This window comes from Ceratotherium simum, chromosome 28, assembly GCF_057802395.1.
Source record: "Ceratotherium simum simum isolate JZ-2026a chromosome 28, ASM5780239v1, whole genome shotgun sequence".
Taxonomy (NCBI): domain Eukaryota; kingdom Metazoa; phylum Chordata; class Mammalia; order Perissodactyla; family Rhinocerotidae; genus Ceratotherium; species Ceratotherium simum.
Window position 1 is genome coordinate 514,704 of NC_141927.1, and position 24,779 is coordinate 539,482.

At 47.1% G+C, this 24,779-nt stretch overlaps 1 protein-coding gene across 5 annotated transcripts in view; it reads right to left on the bottom strand.

Annotated features, from left to right (window-relative positions):
• Positions 1–24,779, bottom strand: part of ERICH1 (glutamate rich 1) — a 94,299-nt gene that overhangs the window by 45,548 nt on the left and 23,972 nt on the right. For all 5 annotated transcript variants that reach the window (XR_015548779.1, XM_087418269.1, XM_087418268.1 and 2 more), the window contains exon 3: positions 17,979–18,113. Coding sequence is in view for 4 of the 5 variants with exons in the window: in XM_087418269.1 (XP_087274395.1) it covers positions 17,979–18,113 (135 nt within the window). In the remaining variant the exon portion in view is untranslated. The remainder of the gene's footprint in view (positions 1–17,978; positions 18,114–24,779) is intronic.

Genomic DNA, 24,779 nt, shown 5'->3' on the forward strand with positions numbered 1-24,779 from the left:
CCAGTGTCAGTGTTGACCACTTTGAGAAGGAAAGACAGGAAAGAGGCCGCTATTGTAACGATGCTGGAATCAGGGGCATAAATCTGAGATGCACGGCGACCCCACATCATGCACCAACGACGGTTCTAACACCAGCCCCAGATGGGATCACTCTGGGTCTCAGACTCACCTGACGTGGAAACAATGCCCGCCTTCCTCACTCACAGTTTGGGGTGCGAGTTGGGTTCTACAGTGTACTTGGTCATTAACTAAGTTCACTCCTGGAGCCCGGAGTGGTCCCGGGCTCACGCAGGGGTGCTGTGAGTTCACTGAATTGAGCTGAATTAACTAGCCACTCTGCTCTCCTAACCCAAAGTCTGCTCCACTCTTCCCTGCCTCATAATCTGGCCTGTCCACAAGAAAAGGGTCGAGCTACCAGCCTTTGAAAGATCACAGGCCCCAACTCTCCCTTGGCCCACCCCACCCATTCACGCTACACATTCGTGGCCCTCCCACTGCCTCCCAAAATTCCCAGGGGGTTCCGGCAGTCATCAAAGAGAAGAGAAGTCATTAACATGACAGCTTTGCAGACGTCACTGTTCCGACCGACCCGGGTGTCCTGAGTGTCACTGACCCCAGGGGCTCTGCCTGGTCGCCTCAGACACTCGGACGGGAGTAAAGAACATGAACAGACCCACAGCTTGGCTCAGCCAGGATGTCATGGAGAAAAGACTAGAATTAGTGTTAGTGAAATAGTGCATCAACTCTGAAATCTTTTGTTTGTTATTCTTTCCTATCCTTTAAAGGTCCCTGCCCCTCAAAACAAGGTTCTTTGACAGTGTAAAGTACCTTAAGTGCCAATCTTCTGAACTTCTCTGATCCTGTCAGTTTGTCCCAGACCTTCCGTTTCACAGCAGAAGCTGAGATGCAGCTCCTCAAAGTGACCTTCTCCACATCCCGCTGCTCCAGACTCCGGAACACCCAAATCTTCACCGGCCCTCACAAAGCCCAGTCTCCCCTTCTTCACACCTTCAAGCACAATAACAGCTAAAGGAAAATTTATATTGCGGAACCAGAGGTTTGACTATTTATAATCCGAGAAGCACACTAATTTTGAAAAGCTGCCATCCCCAAAACATACCTTTCAGACATGCTAATTTTAAAAATAATCACGATTTGTCAAAATTCTCTCAGCTACTATTTGGCACCTACATTCTGATGAACTGCTGTAGAAGAAATAGCTGGATACCAAAAATAGCCATAGTCTCCAGATTATTCCAATTCCTGCAGCTGTACCATGTTACATTAAAATAAGCTAAGTATTTTAAAGGAAATATGAGTTTTATTCTAGATTCCAGGTAAGGCTGCAAATGCATATGATAATTACCCTTCAGCTACTGATGTCCTCTAGGTGCTAAATAAAAAATAGTAAGCATATATTTAATGTTGATCTAAACCATATTTGTGAAAGTCAATTGTTAAAATATAACGATATGAGATGCTTCAAATTACTTTCATAGTCTATTGTCTGCCTAAAACCGAGACAATATTTCGTAATACCACATACTGATGATACACATGTAGCAAGGTGAAAACCGGGGCCTCCTAGGCAGGGACCAATAGAGGCCTGTGGAGGGAAGTGTGTGGAGGGATGGGGCCCGGGCCAAGGTCCCAGGAAGACCAGCAGGAACCCATCCAGGGGCGCAGGGACGGGCGGGGATGGGTGTGGCCAGGAAGGAAGCCAAGCCGCCTGCACTGCCAGAAGAGCCCACACAGGGGAGAGGGATTCTTTGGTTTGGTTTGGGCTTTGAGGCTAAAACCCAGACCAGGTGGACAGGTGCAGGGCGCGGGGTCTCGAGCTGGAGTGCCCAGTGCCGGGCAGGCGCACTTCAGCAGCTACGCCCAACCGCGTTTTGAGCAAAGGGGGTTTAGAGCTCCCTGTAACTTTAAAAAATGGATTCTCTCCCTTTTTAAAAACTGGTTCTGAATACACAGAGCAGTAATTTCCAGAGAGAGCAGGAGGAGAGGTGACTCTGACAGCTGGAAACACGGCGGAGTTTCCTCCCGTCACTTGGCTTCAGTGCCAGGATATAAATTAGCTTTTAATTCCAAATAACATCAAAAGAATACCCGGAGCCTGAATGTTCTAAAAAGGGGGGTTGGGTCAAAACACAACAATCATGATTTTAAGTCGGGTGCCTGGCAGCAAGCAGGTGGATTTGCTCTGAGAAGCAAAGACGTTCTTACCTGTGGCTGCGTTAAATGTCTCCTTTACGAATATATCATAAATATGTGGTCAGTGTACATTATCTAATAATCCTCAACAAGATTAGTTCCTGCATTCTCTTCTGGAAGGTTGTGATACTAAAACAGTCTCCAAATTTTCTAGGTTGGTTTTGAATTACACGTATTCAGAAGATGTTTTCATTTTTCAGGTTTATTGTCTGGGTCTTGAAAACCGAGAAATGGGCATTTATTGGGAGAGTAATTAGGCAGTGCCTCACGCATAAAAACACTCTGATACATGTTTTCCAAAAAAATTCACATTTATGTTCATTAATTTTCTATGATAACTTTCAATAAAGTGACCAACAAAATGGTGAAAATTTTATAAGTAATAAAATAAATGGTTTAAAATAGGGCAGTAAAATGCTAAATCTCTTAAATAAAACATTAAAACCATGAAGCAAGTCATTAAAGTTAAAATTAGATCAACGGGAATTTTTTTAAAGAATGGGAAAGTTAGGAGAGTAATTAAAACAGTGTAAATGAGGAAAAGACATATTAAAATTATTAGTAAATATAAAGCTATAAATGGTTTAAACAGAGCAAATATATCCTCCAAAGACAAAAGGAAAACGGAGAAGCTGCACGCAGAGCCGGGCGGGGTGTGCGGGTGGAGCGGGTGAAGTCCTGGCTGGTCATTTTCCGTTCGCCATTCCCAAGTGGGAGGAGGTGGTGGACGGCCAGGCGCCTGCCCTCAGCTCCGGTGAAGATGCTGACCGAGGAGCCAGGTGAGGCGCTTGCTCAGGGCCATGGGGTCAGCGGGTCCAGGCCAAGAGCGAGGCCTACACTGGAGGTGTGCGAGGGCACAGGGTGAAGAGGGAGGCAGCGTAAACATGTGGACACCCGAGGCCTGAGTGGTCACTTGTCCAGCCGTGGAGCCGTCTCTACGACCCACCCCCGACCTGCACGAAGGCACTCTTGCACCTTGTGATACTTACAGACGGGAGACTCAACACTGGTGGCTTGTTAACGCACCGCCAAAGATGGCTCAGAGACTCCATTCTCACTGCCGGAGAATCCAAAACTCTCCTTGTTGGCACCCATTCTTCTCCTAGGACACGACGGGCTGTCACAGTGCCTTTCAGAAGGCCTGATCAGTGATTAGGCACAAAGCTTACGAATGTGCTCCCAGGATTCAATGTCAGACTGCCGCACGGAGCCCGTCGGGTCTTGTTCATGGTCCTGACAGAACTAATTACTTACACTGAAGAAGTACTCATTACTCAAAGCCCTTTGAGGCCACATATTTGTTCCTTGAGTCTCCAGTCACACCTCTCGCTTTTCTTACAGAGGAGTGATATCAGTTACTGCAGGCAGACTCAACTCCCCTGAATTTCTGTTAGCTGACTACCTTCTTACATCTACCACGGTGGCCAGGCGCTCAGAGATTATTTCCCAAAGAAAATGTTTTCATATTCTATTTTTACAAAAAGAATAGAACGTAGCTGTTGGGCTGGTTACATGCAGAATTCCTAGTAATGTAAAATAATTTATAAAACTATGAAGAAATTATAAATCTGACCCTTTACAACATGTTTCACCCTGAACACATCAGACCTTTTTATGATTCTTCTTCATCTCTGTATTTACATTCCAAATTCACAGGTTTATTATGCTACTTCATTATTTTAGGGTACAGCAGAGCTTATGAAAATCCTTAATTCCATATAACAAAGCCAAATCATTCCTCATGTTTATGAGCCCGCTTTTTCTTACTATTAAGTGCCAGCTCAGATTTCTAGTCCTTTATCAGATGTCCCGGAGGCTAGCTTCCCCATCCCGGTGTTCCCACAGCATCTGGTCCACATCACTAACAGCACTTAGGACTGAAGGAGAAAAGCTGGTGTTGGCTTTACTCCACTTACTAACCTACAGGCTCCACATGAGCAAGGGTCGCGATACAGTCACTTTTGTTTCTCCAAACTAGATTCTCAATGAATAGCTCGCATTTCAGGTCCAGCCAGCTGCAGACATGCAGAGACAGTGCAATCAGAGGACAGAACTCCTCGTGCTCTAGGAGTCAAAGGCAAAGCTGCTTGCTCATCCTCTCCACAGACATGAACCAACTGTCTTCTGAAGCCCCAAGCACAGCTACATGTGGTCCATCTACATCTACTGATCTCAGTCACTCCTGGTACTCACACAACCAACAAGGCACTCGCTTATTCAGGGCTTCTCTCCCAGTCAGACTCATACTGGTGAACTGAGGCAGGAGATCTGGTCTCCCTGACTTCTTCCTACCAGGGAGTTCCTTGGGCTACCCATGAGTTAATCTAAGTCGTGCCCACAGCCAATGGCTTCTAGAACCAACACAAAACAGAGTCCAGATGACTGAGGACCTGGGCAGCCCTTCAAGATGCCAAGCGGAAGGTGGGAGCCCCCTGGTGGAAGCGGAGCGTAAGGTCACCTTCACATGGTCAGTCCACCGGAAGCGCGGATCTGTCACCGGGGGGGCTCACTCGGGGCCAGCTGCTACTTCACAGTGACTGGCTGGTTTTACAGTTTCTTGTGAGGCTCAGATTACACCGAGATCAAGAACTGGACTGAACATGAGAATGCAATGGAATCTACATTTCGAATTCAAAGGATTCTTAGACTCCTTTCTTATTTTAGAGTACAGCACAGGCTATGAAAATCCTTCATTCCACACTACCATTTTTGTAGTGTCCATAGTTGATTGCAGTAACCATACAAAACTGTCCCACGTCTCAAAGTATTTTCATTCCCTATTTGACAGATAATTTATAAGAAGGTATAGACAGCCCTTGAGAAGAATTTGTACAAATTCTATGTGAAACCGTGTGTAACCAGGAACCAACTCTGAATCCATGTAAACATGAGAGAACAGGTAGGTGAGGAAGAATGAACACACAGGGCCTGCTGCTTCACAACGTGACTCTCCACGGTAAGCTGACCGTGGTGGTCAAAGGAAATGACCACAGCCTCACGGGCAGACAGCACACTCTTGGAGAACAGGGTGTGTCTGCACCGTCCACCCCCTAGAGCACAGCAGAAAGCCTGTGGAACAGCGTTTTGCACGGGGAGATATCCACCAATCAACGAGCATTTCCAGGTGCCCACGACATGCCAGGCAATGGAGACACGATGGAGAGAGACCGACAACGGGACTTGCGGTCTGGCCGTCGCACACGTCTGTGAAATGAAAGGGGGGCCCCCGGGTCTGCTTCGCCTCCTGTTGCACTTTCCGCCTCCACTCTGCACTCTCCTTTCCGTTTCCTCCCACTCACTGCTCTCTCACTTCTTCCTCGTTCTCACTCAGGCTGGTCTCCCGGGAACACACGACTGGCTGAAGGACTTGCCCCTGTGTATCGAGATTATACTATTAATCAACACTAATCATACACCCTCCTTGGTCTGTTCTCCGTGCGCCTTCAGTCTCCACGTCGTTGATTAGCTGTCTGACCGATGAAGGGATCAAAGATGCTTCAGAATTAAAACTATTTTAATTAATCTTCTTTACCCATTATTATTCTACAGGACAATTAGTTCAAGGAAACCTAAATTCATTGAGTCTTAAAACAAGAGGAGAATCTGGGAGACCATCTGGTTCAAACTCCTCGTCACACAGATTAGAAAAATGTGACCCCAATGGCTCAGGAGCCTGGCAGCTTATACAAATGGGACAGGAACAGAACCCCAGATCTCCGGACCCTAGCACGTTCTTCCTCCCAGTTCACTGCCATCTCCCACTGTTAGCCGCCACGCCATGAGCCTTTTTGCCTAATGACTCTTTATTTAACCAAATTATTAAAAGTTATGTGCACAGACAGGCATGATGATCACAGGATCAAGCGAGACTACGTATGTGGAAGGCTCTGAAACTACGAGTGTTGTATAAATATTCTTTTTGGACTTGGACTCATGGCTTTTTGAGTCGAAAACTAGCTTAAAGCTCACTTGGTTAGAGGATTTTAAATGGTGCCACAGAGATCGCTGCAGGCTCTCAGGCTTCCAGCTGAATTCTCACTCTTCTGTCAAGACAACTGCTTTCTTTTCTGGAATCGTTTAGTATCTTCTGATGCTCGTATTCTGACATTTCATGGGAATACCTCTGGGTGTGGGTCTTTTTTCATTATTACTGTAAGTCTGCATTAGTCTTTCTAAACCTGTGTCTCTCTTCAAATTTAGACAATTTGCATGTTCTGTCTTCTTTTTTTTAATTAGATCCCCAGAACTTATTCATCTTATAACTGAAAGTTTGTACCCTTTTACCAACATCTCCCTATTTCCCCCATCTCCCAGTCCCTGACAATCACTTTTATACTCTGTTTCTATGAGTTTGATTTTTTTTTTTTTTGGTGAGGAAGATCTGCCCTGAGCTAACATCTGTTGCCAATCCTCCTCTTTTTGCTAAGGAAGATTGTCCCTGGGCTAACATCCCTGCCCATCTTCCTTTGTGGGATGCCTGCCACAGCATGGCTTGAAGAGCAGTGTGTAGGTCTGCTACCGGGATCTGAACTTGCGAACCCCAGGCCACCGAAGCGGAGTGCATGAACTTAACCACTATGCCACCAGGCTGGCCCTCATGAGTTTGATGTTTATTTTTTTTTTTAGATTCCACATATAAGTGATATCATGCAGTATTTGTCTTTCTCTGTATGACTGATCTCACTTAGCATAATGCCCTCCAAGTCCATCCATGTTGTCACAAATGGCAGGATTTCATTCTTTCTCATGGCTGAATAATATTCCATTGAACATATACACCACATCTTCTTTATCCATTCATCCATTGACAGGCCCTTACGTTGTTTCCATATCTTGGCTATTGTGAATAACTCCTCAACGCACATGGGATGCAGGCATCTCTTTGATATCCTGATTTCATTTCCTTTGGATAAATACCCAGAAGTGGGACTGCTGGATCACGTGCTAGTTCTATTTTTAATTTTTTGAGGAACCTCCATACTGTTTTCCATAGTGGCTGCACTAATCGACATTTCCACAAACAGTGCACAAGGGTTCCCTTTTCTCCACATCCTCGCCAGCACTTCTTATTTCTTGTCTTTTTGATGAGAGCCATTCTAACAGGTGTGAGGTGATATAGGATTGTGGTTTTGATTTGCATTTCCGTGATGATTAGTGATGCTGAGCACCTTTTCCTGTACCTGTTGGCCATCTGAATGTCTTCTTTGGAAAAATGTCTAATCAGATCCTCTGCCCATTATTAAATCAGATTTTTTTTTTGCTATTGTTTGAGTTCTTTATATATTTTGAATATTAACCCCTCAGCAGATATATGATTTGCAAATATCTTCTCTCTTTCGATAGGCTGCCTTTTCATTTTGTTGATGGTTTCCTTGTTGTGCAGAAGCTTTTTAGTTTGATTTAGTTCCACTTGTTTATTTTTGCTTTTATTGCCTTTCTTTTGGTGTCAAATCCAAAAAATCATTGTCAGGACTGATGTCAAGGAGTCTACCACTTAGGTTTTCTTCTAGAAATTTTATGGTTCCAGGTATTACATTCAAGTCTTTAATCCATTTTGAGTTAGTTTTTGTGTATGTATATGATAGTGGTCCAGTTTCAGTCTTTTGCCTGTGGCTGTTCAGTTTCCTCAACACAATTTATTGAAGAGACTGTTCTTTCTCCATTGGATATTCCTGTCTGCTTTGTCATAAATTAATTGAACATATATGTGTGGGTTTATTTCTGGGCTCTATTCTGTTCTATTGATCTATTTGTCTGTTTTCATGCCAATACCATGCTGTTTTGATTACTACAGCTTTGTAATGTAGTTTAAAATCAGGGAGCATGCTGCCTCCAGTTTTGTTCTTCTTTTTCAAGACTGCTTTGGCTACTTGGGGTCTTTTGTGGTTCCACACAAATTTCAGGATTGTTTGTTCTATTTCTGTGAAAAATGCCATTGGAATTTTGATCGAGATTGCACTGAATCTGTAGATTGCTTTAGGTAGTATGGACCTTTTAATAACGTTAATTCTTCCAACCCATGAGCACAGAATATCTTTCCATTTGTTTGTGTCTTCAATTTCTTTTATCAATGTCTTACAGTTTTCATGTACAGATCTTTTACCTCCTTGGTTAAATTTATTTCTAGGTACTTTATTCTTTTTAATGCTATTGTAAATAAGACTGTTTTCTTAATTTCTCCTCTTGACAGTTCGTTGTCAGTGTATAGAAATGCAACTGACTGTTGTACAGTCATGCATCGCATAACGATGTTTCAGTCAACGATGGACCGCATATATGATGGTGGTCCCATAAGATGAGTACCATAGAGCCTGGGTATGTAGTAGGCTATACCATCTAGGTTTGTGTACGTGCACTCCATGATGTTCACACAATGACAAAATTGCCTAACAACATACTTCTCAGAACGTACCCTTGTTATTAAGCAAAGCGCAAGTGTATATTGATTTTGTATCTTGCAACTTTACTGAATTTGTTTATTAGTTCTAATAGTTGTTTTTGGTGGGGTCTTTAGGGTTTTCTATATATAATATCATGTCATCTGCAAATAGTGATAGTTTTACTTCTTCCTTTCCAACTTGCCCTTTATTTCTTTTTCTTGACTAATTGCTCTGGCCAGGATTTCTGGTAGTATGTTGAATAAAAGCAGCGAGAGTGGGCATCCTTGTCTTAAATAATTTCCTTTCTTTTCTCAGTGTCTCCTAATGAAATGTCTATTAGTTGAATAAATATTAATCAACATCTAATAAGAGTATTCATAGTCCATTCTATCATTATAATGCATTCACTAAAAGCTAAAGTGGTGTAAAGGTTTACCAAGATCTAAATATTTCTCTAATCCAAGTTTCTTATGAGTACGTGCCAACAATGGTTTGGAAATTAAGTAACTATATTTTAAGAAAATAAACGGCAATCAGAACCAATGCGGGTTTTTTTTTCCTTTTTCTTAAAGGCAGGCTAAAGAGCTGTGCAGATTCCACTGGTACATTATTTCAGAATTAATATTCTGACATCCTCCACCCACACAGTCCTTAATTAGACGTTCACCTAAAGTTATGGTAGCTGACGTCAGTGAAATGGGGAGGAATGAGGGTGTCAGGTATGCATGGCAGTAAGATGCCAACGTCACAAAAACGTAAGCACACAACACGGTCCCAGCCTCACAGAAGCAATCGAGGCCTTTCTGGGCGGCTGAGCATGCGCGGCATCTCCTCCCCGTCTGGCCTCTTACAGCGCCCCGTCGGCAGGCGCAGGCCGCCAATGCAGGCGGTCTAAGTGAGACGCCAGGTGCACAGAGAGAACGGCAGTTCAGGGTGATCCCACCTCCACTGCCCCCACAGACACCCTTACTTAACCGCGCGAGAGGAGAGGCTTCCACATAATTAGACGTTTTAAGTCGCATTTCAGAAAATCAGCAGGACAAGAATGAAAACTGCTAACTCTGACCCGGCTCTGTCACACCCTCGAGCAGGTGTGACCCGGATGGAAGGTGGCCCCTGGTCCGATTTTGGCTGAGCGCCCACCTCTCCCTTGACTCCGGCTGCATTTGGTGAAAATCTCAGCTTATTAGTCGGCAGCGCTGGAATGCCCAGCCACGCAATGCAGTGGTCACTCTGGAAGGCTCAGGAAGCCCCGGATCAGCCCAGACAGCGCTAGTAAGATCTGAAAACTACCTGTCTTAGCACTAAGGCCAGATCTGTCAAAACACACTGAAAGGATGGATTTTAACTCCCAGTGAATCCACATCAGAACTGTGCATTTAGCTCATGCTTCCAAAAGCCACGAAGATAATAACTATTTCAACCGGTGCTTGCTATTAGAATAATAATCATAACAGCTTTCCATAAAAATGACTTGATTTTAATGACTTTGCAGCTTGATCTGAACACAAAAACCATGTCAATACAGTCAAAACCACTTGTGATTATGAACTGAGAGAGACGACTGACACCTGCCTTATAGGCTGTTTTTACAAATAATTACTCAACCCGGCTCACCAAATATTGACTGAAGACTTAACTCCAGCAGGCACCCGTGCCTTGGAGAATAAAAAGCTGGCACGGCTTGCGTTTGTACAAGCGTTGCAATACACGCAATTTGACAGGCATGGGGAACACGAGCTCCTAGGCCAGGATTATTGCCCCATGGGATCGACGAGGAGACTGAGCCCAGGGAAGACAGGCCACGTGCCAGTCAACGCAGGGCTGCAAACCCAGCGCCCCTTATGCTCTGCTGCCTGGTAGGTCGGAACCCCGTCTTCCGAGAGTTGGGGGCGAGGAGGGAAGAACAGGAAAGTGATACAAACAGCCACGGCACAGGAGGGAGGCTGCTTCTGTGTCTGTGGTGAGGCTGGCAGAGGAGCCCAGGACACGACCTGGGAAAGCTAAGACTCCAGTGGACCGGGAAACGTGCGAGACCGCAGAGAGGACTTAAAACCAGACAGGAGAGTTAGACTTCACGGGGAGAATCTGAAAAAGGTAAGACACCTCAGAACAAAGTCCTCACAGGGCACTGCTCCCCGAGACCCTGGAGGAAGAGCATCTAACGACAGGCAGCAGGAACGTGTGAGGACGCCCCGGGCGCGACCTCGCAGGCACTTCTCAGTCATTGTAATGACAGATGGAAAAACAAACTCCAGGTTCTTGGTGCTCGGCAAACAATTATTATAGCTGTTATGACTAAAACTATAATAACTAGAACAATATATAATACAAATGTTATCATAACCTGAAAAAGCAGGCACCATCAACACAGAGATAAATTCTAGAGGAGCCATAAAGTAGTTATGGGTTTATGCAATCACTAAATGACTTAGGTGTTGAGTATATTCTCTTGTTGTAAAGACAATCCATGAACTAGGAAGGCAGAGGGATGTAATGCAGGGCAGGGGGGAGCATGAGGGGGTCTGTGCACACCTTATGCTGTTGACGGGTCAGACCGAGTTTCTCATCAGAGTCTTACAAGTCGCATAAAGAAATGTGGAAAGGCCTACACGCAGCTTTAACAATTCTGCGTGAGCGCTGTTACCCAGGGCGACCCCTCAGCAGCTGCGAGGGCGGTGGCTGTGGTCAGATCGCCCTCGGGAGACTGTGCTGGCACAGGGCATGCAGCCGTGGACGGCTCCTGGGACAGGGACGGGGGGAAGCGAGGCTGTGGCAGGGAGCTCTGGCTGCGCCTCCTCCCTGTGGCGCCCAGCACACAGCCTGGCAGGGCTGAGGGAGCAAGGCGAGGGTGTGGAAGGAGGCAGGCGCATCTTCACAGGGGCTCCGGGAGGAAGGTCGATGCTGGGAGGAGATTTGTTTGTTAATATGCCTTAAAATTTAGAAACATATATATTCTAATGCTTAATATTCTGACTTCCCAGAATCTACATTCAGGAGGTATCAGACTACTGCACATACGTACGATCAAGTTTATGTGCAAGGTACCTATGGAAGCACAAGGGAAACTTCTGGATGTCCTTCAACTGGGGGGAGGGGGTCGTTATAAACAAGCTGCTTTCATAAAACAGATTTCAGCTATTTAAAAAAAATGATATAAATATATCTGTAAGCACTGAAAAGGAAAAACCTCCATAATATATTAAGAGCAAAAAGTAGGTTATAACACAGTATACACAATACAGTAATTTCCACACAGTCTGCACGTGTGCGTGTCACACGCACAGGGGAGCGGTCTGTAAAGACGTTACTAGGGAGCCTCTGGCTCATGCCCTAAAAAGGGGGATGCTCTGCACCTTCTACGATGCTTGACTTGTCCGTAGTAAGTATTTCTGTGGGCAAGAAAAACAGCAAGTTCCTAAGATTGGCGTGCACAGAGAAAAGGGCCTCTTCCCTTCAGACTGGCCTGTTTTCGGTTTATAGGAACCGAGGTTCCGGTTCTGTGTCAAGTGTGCAGATGTGAGCTTTCTCGGGGGAAGTCCCAGGACTGACTCTGTCGTCAGGGCAGGAGGAATGGTGCTCCTGTCATCATGAGAAAGGATCCTTCCAGAGCTGCTGAGGTCATAGTGAGGAACGGCGGACGAGGATGCACCCTGGCGCCCTGGCGCTCCGGCGGTATGACTCACTCTGCCGCATTTCAGACTCCAGAGCTTGCTAGCGAGAGAAGGAAGCACGTGGGAAGTCGGAAGGAGAACGGAAGAGGCGGCTGACAAGCATATTTACTTTAATGAAGGAAAGAGGAGGAGATCATGGTGCAGAAAGTGGTCGTGAAAGGCGTGTTGAAACTAACAAATGCACGTTGACCTGTCCCACCTCAAGAGCACCTGTATTTGCAATGATGCAGATGCAACACCGGGCTCTCCAGCTGCTTACAGGCTCTCTGCTGGAGCTAAAATGGAATTACGGGACCACAGCTACAATTTTGTTTCTAAGGAGACAGAGGGGGTTATTAAGGCTTGTTGCTATCTATTGAAAAGCTGAATTCTTGGTTCATCTACTCAAAGGCGTTTAACAAATGTGGGGCAAAAGGAAACGTGAAAATGGTAATTGAGCCATAAGACATACAAATGTAAAAGACAAATTTTGTTATAAAATTAATATATCTTGAGGCTGACTGAACACAGACGATTCTTATTGGAAGGGATGAGAACCCAATGAAGGTCCCCAGAGCTTAAAATCAGGATTTGCTGGAGAAGACTAGAAATCTACCAAAGAAATGCAGAGAGGGATTGTGATTACAGTTTAAAAGATATCAGTTGTGGGAATGACACAGAACAGCTTCACACCAAAAGAAAACCAGTTTTTATAAAATACAGAACTCTTAAAAGTGGAAATGCAGTATTAAATTCAGTTTTCAACGTTGATCTTCCTTACTTGACTCACAGTGACAGTGTAAGTACGAAAATACGAACTCCGTTAATCTGGGGTGGCATCCCAGGAGGTGGTGCATGGGCGTGAACACGCCCACGACCCTGGGTGCCTTCAGTTCTGATGCGCTCACGGGTGGTGCCTGCGGCCAGCAGCAGCTTGTACGGGGGCCCTCTGCACAGTGGTCAGCTCTGCACAGGCTCTGAGGCCCTTCTTCTCATCAACTCGGCTGTCCACGGTGACATAAGGCCTGTGCTGACCGAGGTTCTGTGACATGGGAGGGGAAGAACCAGCCGTTAGAACTCCACGCAGACGCACGAGGAAAGGGTTCAGATCCTGCTGTGAGACCCCAGTCGACCACCTGCCACAACTGAACTCAGAGGAGCCACTGCCATCTGAAAAGTGAATTCTTCATACCTGGAGCACATCGGACTGTTCTCGGAGCAATAGTTTAGATTTGTTTGGCCCAGAGAGTTCACAGAAGACTTTCAACAGCCTCTACGCTTACTGTTAGAATGTTCTTTCTTCTGGCTCTCGCTCAGATCAGGACCCGAGCAGAGGAGGCGCAGAGAACGGGCAGTTGACACACTCCTGAGACGAGGGCTGCTGGACCAGCTGTGTTCGCCTCCACGTGGGGAGAGCCTCAAGGTCAAAACCAAGACCACCCCAAAGGGGAGAGGCCCCCAACAATCATGGTCTTCTCTCTGTCCTACCTCGGCTGCTGGTGTCGCGTTTCACCCACTGGAGAGTCAGAAACACTGGCGGGTGGAGGTTCCCTTCCCTTCCACCCACAAAACCCACCAAATCTGACAACCACACCCTGGACACATCTCCACCATATGCTTTCTTCCCTCTGTCATGGACCGTGGGTCAGGTCCTGCAGCCCCTCCTGCGCAGCACCCTCTCTCCTTCACTGTCCCCGGAGTTACCAGGTCCAAGCCCCAAAAGGTGTCCGCCCCTCAGACTCACAGTAGGCCGCCTCTGCACGGCTTTTCCTCCCAAGTCCTTCCCACGCTGGTCTGAAACCACTCCCCACCTGCTCACCGACCCCAACAGTCTGCTCAGCCTCCTCTCAGACAGCGAGCTCGTCGCCCTGGAACAACGAACAACAGGCGTCCCTGCGCTTCCGTGTCTCTCGAGCCTCACTCAGCAGCCCTGCTGCCCTCCTCCACACGCTGACCGACTCATCTGGGGAGCGGATGGAATGGCACACGCTGCACGGCTGTCCTCCGAATGCCCCTCCTCTGCTCCCGAGGCAATGCTGCCTGTTTTTAGGCAACTTACCAGACTCTGTTATGACTGCTTACCCGTGAACCTCCCCAACTGCAAGGAGCTCCCACAAGTCAAGGGCCTGCCCTGCCATCTCCTACTCTAGCGCCTGAGCACAGAGCCCAGTACACACATTTAACAGGCATTTATCACAGTGAACTAGGGGTTGAAACCTGTTTACTCTGTTCACTTCCAAAACGGGGATGGTGTCGCTTAAAAACATCAATGTTTTAAGGACTCAATCTAAAAAGAAAGAGTTAAGCAATTGGGTGGTGGGGAAAGGTAAGTATCAGAAAATGGAGGCCAAGGAAAAACTGCAATTGGATAAAAACAATGAAAAGCTGAGATCTGAGCTGCCTGGCAGCCAAAGCAAAAAGCATACAAATGAGTAATACATCTTTTATCCAGCAAGAGGAAGCATACCAGCTCACAAGAACTAAAACATCTTTCTAGCACTGAACTCTAAAAGGAATTCTTCACCTAGATTTTTATATAAACATGAGTCAATGCACAGTGAATGAAGAACAAGGTTTTAAATGATAGTTTTACAAAAACAAGCAAAAAAGAAAACACACTCTCCATGCCTTTAATTAGCCTACATTAAAAATGACTACTCAAAATGAAATTCCAAGATGATTTTTATAGAGATGTGGTAACACAAACTAGGTACACAGCTTTCTTATGATCTGACACGGCATAAAGTAAGCATCTACAAAACCGAATGGGCTGAATGACTGGTGCTTTCCTCCAACCAGACCTAATACTGGGTACCCTCCCCACGTCCCTCATCACCACGGGAGGGAGGCTGACAGGAGCCCGACAGCACGCCACCACACAAGCTGCTGACCAGCGCACACCACGCAGAGCCCAGGGAGAAGAGGCCTGCGGGGCCACGGTCCATGTTTCCTTCTACCCGTGAACGCCCCACCCGCCCCTTCTCTGCTGCTGGGGGACAAGCTCTCCGAGTCTGCAGGAGGATGCGCCATTTTCTCATTAACAGTTCCGTGTCTGCTAGGTATTTTCACTAGTGTCACCTGAACCCCCAGGATCCTGTGATGCCATTTGTTCTGCAGATGGCTGAGATCTGGTACATTCTGAGGGCAACATCACTTGCTATCCCAGACACCCCAGAGGGATTCTGATGTCACTGTAACAGATGACGTAACTCCACTCGGGGCAGCATTCCTGTAGACGTGCCACGGTAGTGAGCAGGAGAGTGTTCCTGCCAGAGAAACGAGCTACCACGCTAAATATGGCTGTTCAGCATTCTCCTCTGAACAGCTGCCAAGAACAGCAGCTTCCTTTGAGCATAATAGACAGCGGGCTGTTCTATCAGTAATGGGCCAAAGGTTTACAGCTTCTTGAGAACAACATGCAGCACCACGTGCACAAGGAGAGAAACGCCTGGCTGTCTACGGCAGCAGGAGCACACACAGTCGGCCCTCCGTATCCGCGGTCCCGTGTCGCAGAATCAACCAACCTCGGATCCAAAGGCCGACAAATGGTTGCGTCCGTACTGAACAGACTTTTTTCTTGTCACCATTCCCTAAACAATACAGTATCACAGCTATTCACATGCACTTACATTGTATCAGGTATTATAAGTGATCTAGAGATGACTGAAAGTAGATGGGAGGATGGGCACAGGTTATACGCAAACACGAGGCCATTGCATATAAAGCACTCAGGCATCTGCGGATTCTGGCATCTGCGGGGGGCCTGGAAACAATCCCCTGTGGAGAGCGAGGGACCACTGTATTTCTTTCCATCTAAAGCTACCAAGGTGTTTAAATGAATCAAACGTGGGTGGGGAGGTCCTAGAACAAAGCGTGGAATTGAGGTTAATGCTACTACTTCCTGTCCTACAAGTCCCTCCTACCCCTTCCTGACACATTTTAAAAGAACTCAACATCTGACCATCCAGAGGTTACTTAAGGGCGGGACAAAGGCAGCACAGAGAGTGAGCACATGACCGACCGACATTTAGGTCCATCTGTCCTGATTTCTGAGCACATTCTCGTCTCCGAAGCAAATACATCTGGCCTGCAACAACCTGGGACAGTTCATCAGCCCTGACTGTGGGCCGACCAGGCCCGTGCAGGGGCCAGGACAAGGGACAACGTGCTGACACACGAGGACAGCTGACAGCACAGCCTGTGTGGGCTCCCCGCCGGCTTCCTGGAGGTGAGAGTGGTGCTGCTCCAGGGCCGGGGCAGCCGTGAGGCGGCTCTGGGACCTACACACAGTCCTCAGGGAGCGGCGGTTTACAAGAGAGACACCTGTCTGATTGTCCACACACCCTTCCGTCTCCCGTGAGGACAGCGCTCATTCCTCACTCCTGTGAGGGCTTGGTCCCTCTGGACCAGGCTGGGAAGTGGTCTCTGGTCACAGGACAAACTGGTTTCCCAGCTGGGACTCCCGGGCAGATCTGCCCCGCTGCATCATCAGCAGAGCCAACTGTATACAACCACACGTGCAGGAGAGCTAACTGTATACGTCAGCACGAGAGTGAGGCCGACACACTGTTTATTAAATATGCTACATGTGTGATGGAGTATGTTCACCAAAGTAACTCATCTCATAAGAACACAGCTAAAATTTCTATGTACATAACCTATTTGTCTAATAATTATATTCCAAAGACTTTCAGCAGGGCTTGAAAAGACAGATGTATTATTCCTGAGCTATCCCATTTGTGGTTTTATGTTTCTGATCCTTTAATTAGGAAGTCAGAAAGATCAATGTACTAGAAAACCACATTTTCTTGACAGTCAAATTAATTAAGGCTTATAAAATAGAGTTTATTAGTTTATATTTGTTAAAAATCATCTGGGGGGCCAGCCTGGTGGCATAACGGTTAAGTTTGCATGCTCCACTTCGGCAGCCCGGGGTTTGTGGGTTTGGATCCCAGGCGTGGACCTACACTGCTCATCAAGCCATGCTGTGGCAGCGTCCCACGTACAAAACAGTGGAAGATGGGCATGGATGTTAGCTCAGGGACAGTCTTCCTCAAGCAAACAGAGGAAGATTGCAACAGATGTTAGCCCAGGGCCAATCTTCCTCACCAAGAAAAAAAAAATCATCTGGGAAAAATTTTTAGTTGAAAATTCCAAATTCCTCTTAAGGAAGTTTTGAAATGATGAATTAAAGGGAGAAAAAAACACTATTTCACTCGTCAAGGTAGAAATTTAAAGTCGACCACCAGCACTTTCACCACAGCATCGGACCACTTTATTTCCTTCATTCATAAGATGTTCAACAAAAAAAGGCAAATATAATAATGCAATTTTTCCACAAAAGAGATACAAAATAAGTAATTTCCATGATTAAAAAATGGATATACACTCAGAAATTTTGAAAAAATCAGAAAATCAAGAAAAAGTTCTACTAAACCAAGTACTGTGAACATTTTGACGTATTTAACACCAACTTCTCCCAACGCATTAACAAAGATGGCTATGATCACATTCCAACTTTAAGTCTCCCATCCTAAGCACCTGCTCCTGTCAGTACAAGTTCTTTACAACCATCTTCAATGACTGCACAACACGTAACAGCCCTGTGTGGTCATACACAACATGCTCGCCCACGCCCCTCTCCCCAGGAAGCAGATAAAGCTGATTGACGGGACTGGAAGGCTCCACGTGAAAGGCGTCACCTCCCTCCCACCCCAGAGGACCGCCTTACCTCCCGTGCCGTCGCTGCTGGCGGAGTTCTCGGCATCTGTGCAGCTGTGTGGCTCTAACAGAGTGGGAACATACCCCTCTGGAGGCAGACTCACGGTGTAGAGCCGTCTTTCAGGCTGGGTCTGGGTGTCGCCACCTGTGAGAAAAATGGGAGCAACAGGCCTGGTAAATGTCACATAATGTGACAGATACTTACTTCCCAAGCATTCTTGCTCAACCAAATTCACTGAAGACATGAACTCAAACAGCTCAACAAAACCTAGCCACTGCTACAAATACGGATTTTAATAAGCCAAGCATTTTGCCAGAAGAGCAAGTCGCCTATAGGTCCAGCCAAGAAAAGTGAACAATCTATGATTATTTAAATTCACATTAAGTTACTTATAATGTAAACTTTTGGGTTTTCATAATATGATATAAAAACACAATTAATTCATGAGTAGGAAGCAGAAAACAAAACTACTCCACATAACATCCTCCTCATCATCACAGCGTGAATCTCTTAACATTCTGGTGCATAGTCTTCTAGAACGTGCTCTCCATATGTGCTAACAACCTGATACATAGTGTGGTGTATACAGACGCGTGCACACACACACACACACACGTCTTAATGGGATCATGCTACACATATTTTATTATTAGATATTTGTATATTATACGTATAATATCATTCAAAAGTGAATATGATATAAAGTAACGTATTAAGATATATTTAAATCCATATACTCTTTTAATGGCTACGTAATATTCCATGTTTATTGGCAAATTTTAATTTAACCACTGTCCTAAATTTTGCACTGGCGGTTGAGTCTACATTTTCAGTATCAGGAACAGGGGCCATGACCATCCTTGTTGTACGTAACCTGGCACACTTGACTACTGAGTTCCTTCAGATAAACCCCTGGACGTGGAGTCACTGGCCTTTCAGACACGCCATCTGGAAGCCAGCCCGTCAGAGGGCTGCCTTCTCCCACGCTCTTTTCAACACTGGGCAGTATCAACCTTTTTAATCTTCATATTTCCATTCAAAATATGGCAAAGTAACCTTCTTGTATGTGACAAACAAGTGGATATCCCAATTAGTCTTTCACAGAAAAATGAATATTTAATTTTAAAAACAACAAGGATTGCATGAAATTACTATGACATATTTCAATGTAAAAACGTGACACATTTCCTAATTGTTCTGACAGCAATGTATGCACTCTCCTGACGCTACGATGTGCGAGTTCCGGTTCTGCGGTTCACTGGATCCGCCCGCTGATTAGTCACCACATGACTGGCTGCTGGACTCCAGGCAGTGTGCAGACCCCTTCCCGCAGACCTTCCCTATCAGGCAACATCAACATCCACCCATTTCTCACAGGATATTTTTGGAAGCTTTTAATCAGCTCAATCTTTCTTAATAAGATAGTTAAACAGAACTTAGAAATGTCATTGTTCACTTAATTATTAGGATGAATATGGGAGGTATCATGGAAATGAAGCACGAGATGACTCACGCAATGAAAAATAATGACGCACCTAAGAAAAAGAACTGAAATGTAACATGCTCAGAAGAGCTCTCAGCTGGGAGACCACAGACTGACTTCCCAGGCTGCGCCTCTGGCCTGTGGAGGACAGCGCTGCCATAAAGGGCGTCAAGCAGGGTCTCAGAAGGCCCCTGGGCCTCAGTCTGCTCATCTGTAAACTAGGGTGACAGCCTCCCGTTCTAGTTTTCCTCAATTCTTCTGGGTAAAATGGTTTGTTGTGCTGACATTTACCGTTTCACAGCCAGATGTTGTGCTCACTGCTCAGGTGGTAAGCATGGAGGACCACCCGGCCTTTCCTGCGCAGCCAGCAGCCAGGGGACACTGCACACCCTCGTCTCCTCCCCGGCCCAGAGCCCGCACCTGTGAGTCCCCGCAGCTAGACGGGGCGGAGCTCCCCGGACAGCTCATCTCCAGGGTGAGGACACGGTCCTTGGAGCCTAACTCAATCCTTCAACCTCTCTTGGACCCAGACCACTGACTCTACTCTTTTCCCTGTGCCCCTCAGACCCAGCCTGAGGTTCCTCACTACGCCGACCTGGCCGAGAGCACGCCCGCCTTCTCCCCCGGTTACGCAGGCTGGAACACCCTGACAGCACCATCACTGAGCGCTCCACATCCTGGGCTGCTGGGACCGCTGAACGACTATGGAGAAGCACCGGGCCCTGCTGTCCCAAGCCTCAGACGCAGGACTGCCTCCCACCCATCCTTCCACCTGGTCCTAGTGCTGCCTGAAAATCACCCCATTGCCCCACCGTCGCTCTCCCGGCAATTATTTTACAGCTCCTCCTCCCTTCCCTCAGCAGACACTGCCCTCCATCCAAGGCCAAACACCAGCCACTTACACCCATCCACTCCCGCCCGCCCAGAGCCAGCACTCCAGCAAGACTTTCCTCCCTCCCTCCCTCCCACATTACCAGTTTTTCCTCTCTACTCCGTCCACCCCATGAGGGCCCCTTCCCTCACCTCCTCTAACTCCTCCACTCTCACTCTCTTTTCAACCCCCACCCTCCATGAGTCTCTCTTGTCAGGGTCACAGTGGCTTCCAAGTTTTGCTAAACACACAAAAATTATTACTTCTTTGTCAGTCAACAGTTAATTACATTACCAAGTTTTATTTTTTAAGTGAATTTCTGACCTCACCGCTGTATCCAATACCCATGCTTCCTGTCTGGGCTCATTTTTGTTTTTGCTAACACACGTTCTTTCTTGCTCTCTCAGTGAGGGGCTGTGGGTGGTGAAATCCCTCATGTTTTGTGGGTGTGAGCGTGTCTTTATTTGGCCTCTTTCAGAGGATACCACTTACTTACTTCCCTACCAGGAGCCACAGTTACCCAGCTCCAGGGCACAAAGGTATGCCCACCACCTCCCGCCACCTGGCTCCCCTCCCAGGAGGCAGCCAACGTCATCATTTCACATGTCTAGTCTAACTAATACACATATACCACTCCTTTTTCTCCTTTTTTCTTCTTTTAATGAATCCATTAGCAAGCTCTCCACACAGCCTCTGGCTTCTTCACTTGATGATAATTGGTGGGCTCACTCCAGGGGTACCCAAGGGTGCCCTTCACACCTTCTGACAACTGCATATAATCCCACCACACCCTATTGATTAAATATTTATTTATCTTATTGATGAAAACTTAGTCTTTCCCCAGCCTCGATATTCTGAATGATGCTCTCAGGAACAACCTTGAACACGCTGACCCACACCCGTAACCTGCCCACAGGGAGCCTCCCAGAGGCCGGGGGTATGCACCTGCACCTTGGATGGATGGCGTCAGACTCCCTTTCAGAGGACTGAGGAAGCTATACTTCAAACAGCCACGCCTGAGCGTGTGCCCGCCACTCCCAACAGTGTGTTAACAAACTTCAGATCTAAGACAATCTGAAACATGAACAAAAAGATCGCAATGGACTCTTCATTTGTACTTCTCTTGTTAAACAGATTGAACATCTTTTTTTCTTTTAATGCTGAAAGAGCCACTTGTGTATCTTTCTGTGAAATGCCTGTTACTATCCTTTGCCCCTTTCTCTTTTGAGCAATTGGTCATTTCCTTGTTGGCACATGAGCTCTTTATATATGAAAGAAATGGATCCTTCGTCAGTACTAAGAGTTGCAATCTTTTCTAGTTTATTATTTGCCTTATGACTTTGCTAGTGGTACTTTTTTTTTGCCATGTAGAATTGTATATCTTATAAGGTAAAATCATCAATCTTTTGTGCCTCTGGTTGTGTATGAAACTCTATAGGGGAAATGTTCTCCACGATTCTTCTAGTACCATTATGGTTTGAATTTTTTAGATTTAAATCCTCGCTCCTTTGTGTAATCCACACCCCGCTCATTTACCCCTTCACTCCTGAACGGCAGCTTGACTGTGTATGCAAACCCAGATCAGGGCCGGCCAACAGAACTTGCTGTCGTGATGGAAAAGTTCCATATCTGTGCATCCAATATGCTGGCCACTGGCCTCAAGAGCTACTGAGTGCTTAACATACGGCTAGTGTGGCTGGAGAAGTGAGTTCCTAATTTTAGTTAACTATGCTTTGAATTTAAATAGCTGTGTATGGATACTGAGCGCTGGAAGATGCCACCAGGGTCGGCTGTCCTCGAGCCTAGCTAGCCTGAGGGTTGTCCTCTGCAGGCAGCAAGTCTCCTCTGTAACTGCTCATCCTTGTGTTTAAGTGGGTTTGCTTTTCTTATCCTGCTGACCACTCAGAGCACATGTTCATCTAAGAACTCTTTCTTCTAGAGAATTCTCAACAAGTTCTTAAGTTGTCTCAAAGGAGAGATCTCAAGAGGAGAGATCTTAAAATAAGTCTCCTCGACACACGCGTGTGCACACACACGACAGCTCCCTGCCAGGTGATGTGTGTTATCCAGCTTGGTTGTGGGATCTTTTCACGATGTGTACACAGATCAAGACAACATGTTGTCCGCCTCAAGTAGACACCCTTTTCACATGTCAGAGATACCGCAATCAGGCTGCTAAAAACAATCTCCAGCCCCCCGTGATGTCACACACACTCCTAGGTGTTCTGCTGCCACCTTCAATCCATGACCTTTCCTGACGGAGCCTGGCCCAGTAGTCCAGGCTGAGCCAGCCACTCTTCATTTCCACAGGATCTTTTCATTTCCAGGATTCGGGTGGTTCTTTTCCCGGCCATCTACTCCTTGTTTCATTTCTGTCTGTTCCAAAATTCTTTTTTTTCTTAACAGAAATCATGCTATTATTGATCTCTTGTATTTAAAATGTACGTAAAACATGCCGTTGCTTGGAAAAGAGAAACAGCCTCTAGTCAGTTGCTCAACCCGGACACCCGGAATCTTCCGTGCCTTATCTTTCTCCTCTACCTGCAACCCACACATAAGGACAGCGTCCCTCTTGACTCCTAAGTGTGTCCTCAAGAACTTACTTGTCTCTACTGCCACGGATCTGGTCTACCCCACAGACCAGCTGTCATGGGGGCTCCTGCCACACCTCTCTGACCTCGCCCCACACCTCACTCCATTCCAGAGCAGCCAACCCTGTTCAAAACAAAAAAGCCCTGAGGCCTCCTGGAAGCACCAGGGGTGAGCTCCAAACTCCCTGCCTGGGCGCAGTGTGGCCGCTCGCTCACGCTCTCCCCCCGTGCTCCAGTCCACCAGACATGCCCACTCCAGTGCCTGCTCAGCTCTCCCCCCGTGCTCCGCGTCCACCAGACACTCACACTCCCTGGACTGTAAGATGTGCGGCAGGCCACTGCCTCTGTCTACAAGGCTCTTCTCTGGGACCTTTTCATCCTTTGGGTTCCAGCTTCCTTCCAAGACTTTTTCCTCAGTGACGGCTCCATCTGAATAGGGCCTCTGTGACCCCCGTTATTCTGACTCGGCCTCGTTGCCTTCTTAGTGGATGCTATGGACCAAACTGTGCCCCCCGGATCCGTAAGCTGAAGCCCTAACCCCAGGTGCTGTATTTGGAGATGGGGCCTGGGAGGTGGTGATGAAGGTCAAAGGAGGTCATGGGGTAGGCTCTGATCCCATAGGGCTGGTGTCCTCATAAGAAGAGGAAGAGACCAGAGCTCTCTGCAGGTGCACAGGGAAAGGGCACGTGAGGACGCAGGGAGACGCGGCGTACACGAGCCAAGGAGAGAGGCCTCACCAGGAACCAAATCCTTGGCACCTGGATCTTGGACCTCCCGCCTCCAGGAATAAATGTCTGTTGTCAAAGCTGCCCAGTCCGTGGTGCTTGTTCTGGCAGCTCAAGCTAAGACGTCTGCCCTCCCACCATGTGCTGGGCACTGTTAATTTTACTTGTTCATACTCTGCAGTTATTTATTCACGTTTTATTGTGTCCCCAAGGAGAATGTGAATCAACGGTGGCAGGAAGTTTCCGTTTCGATGTTCTATAATCAGCAACAGCCGTCATCCAGTGTGCCTTCTGAATAAACCAGTGGCTGACTGGTGCTCCCAGTGCAGCTTCTGTCACACTGGGGTGGGTCAGAGACCCATGGACTCTGATGACTCCATAGGGCTGGTTCAACTGCTTAAAACACGTCACGACCTGAGCACCACGGGGAAGACAGGACTGCACAGTGGGGCGAGACTCCGTGAAGCTCCAGAACCCCATCTGGGCTCTGGCCTCAGCTCATCCAGCCCTGAGACCCAAGCCTCAGCCTCCCCTTCCGATGATAAGACCTCACCTTAGAGGGCTGTTTGAAGCCTTGGTGCCCTGACACCTGCCAGCACTCTGGCAGCCCCGCCCATGTGTGCGCTCAGCGGGTATCAGTAACGATGGAGAGGCAGCGTCCAAGTTGAATAGAACTCTGAGGGATTCTCAGGGCTAAACTGCTGGAAGTGGGGTCAGACGGTCATATGACCCCAGCATGTGCCTCACTGTCCACTTGGTTCAGCCCCTTCCTCAGACCCTGGGGGGCTCAGGGGCGGGTGACTGAACTCACTGCCTCCCCGTGTCAGCACCGGGGACGCTGCGATGGTCACAACAACAGCCCTGTCTTCTAAAAGGAGAGAGGAGAGCAAACAGGTGTGACGCCTCCAGCACACGCAGAGTCACGAGGAAATGACTGAGGTGATGTGACAGGAGCTGACAGGAGGGACCAGCCTCGTACACGGGAAGAGAGACTCGCTCTCCTAAAGGGGTCGGAGCGTCCCAGATCCCTTTGGAGAGTAAATGCAATTCCGACTGACGTGCCTCGAGCGTGAGCAGTGTGCTCGCGGGCACAGATGCAGAGGAAAAGGATGAAAACACAGGTGGGGACACAAGCTCCCG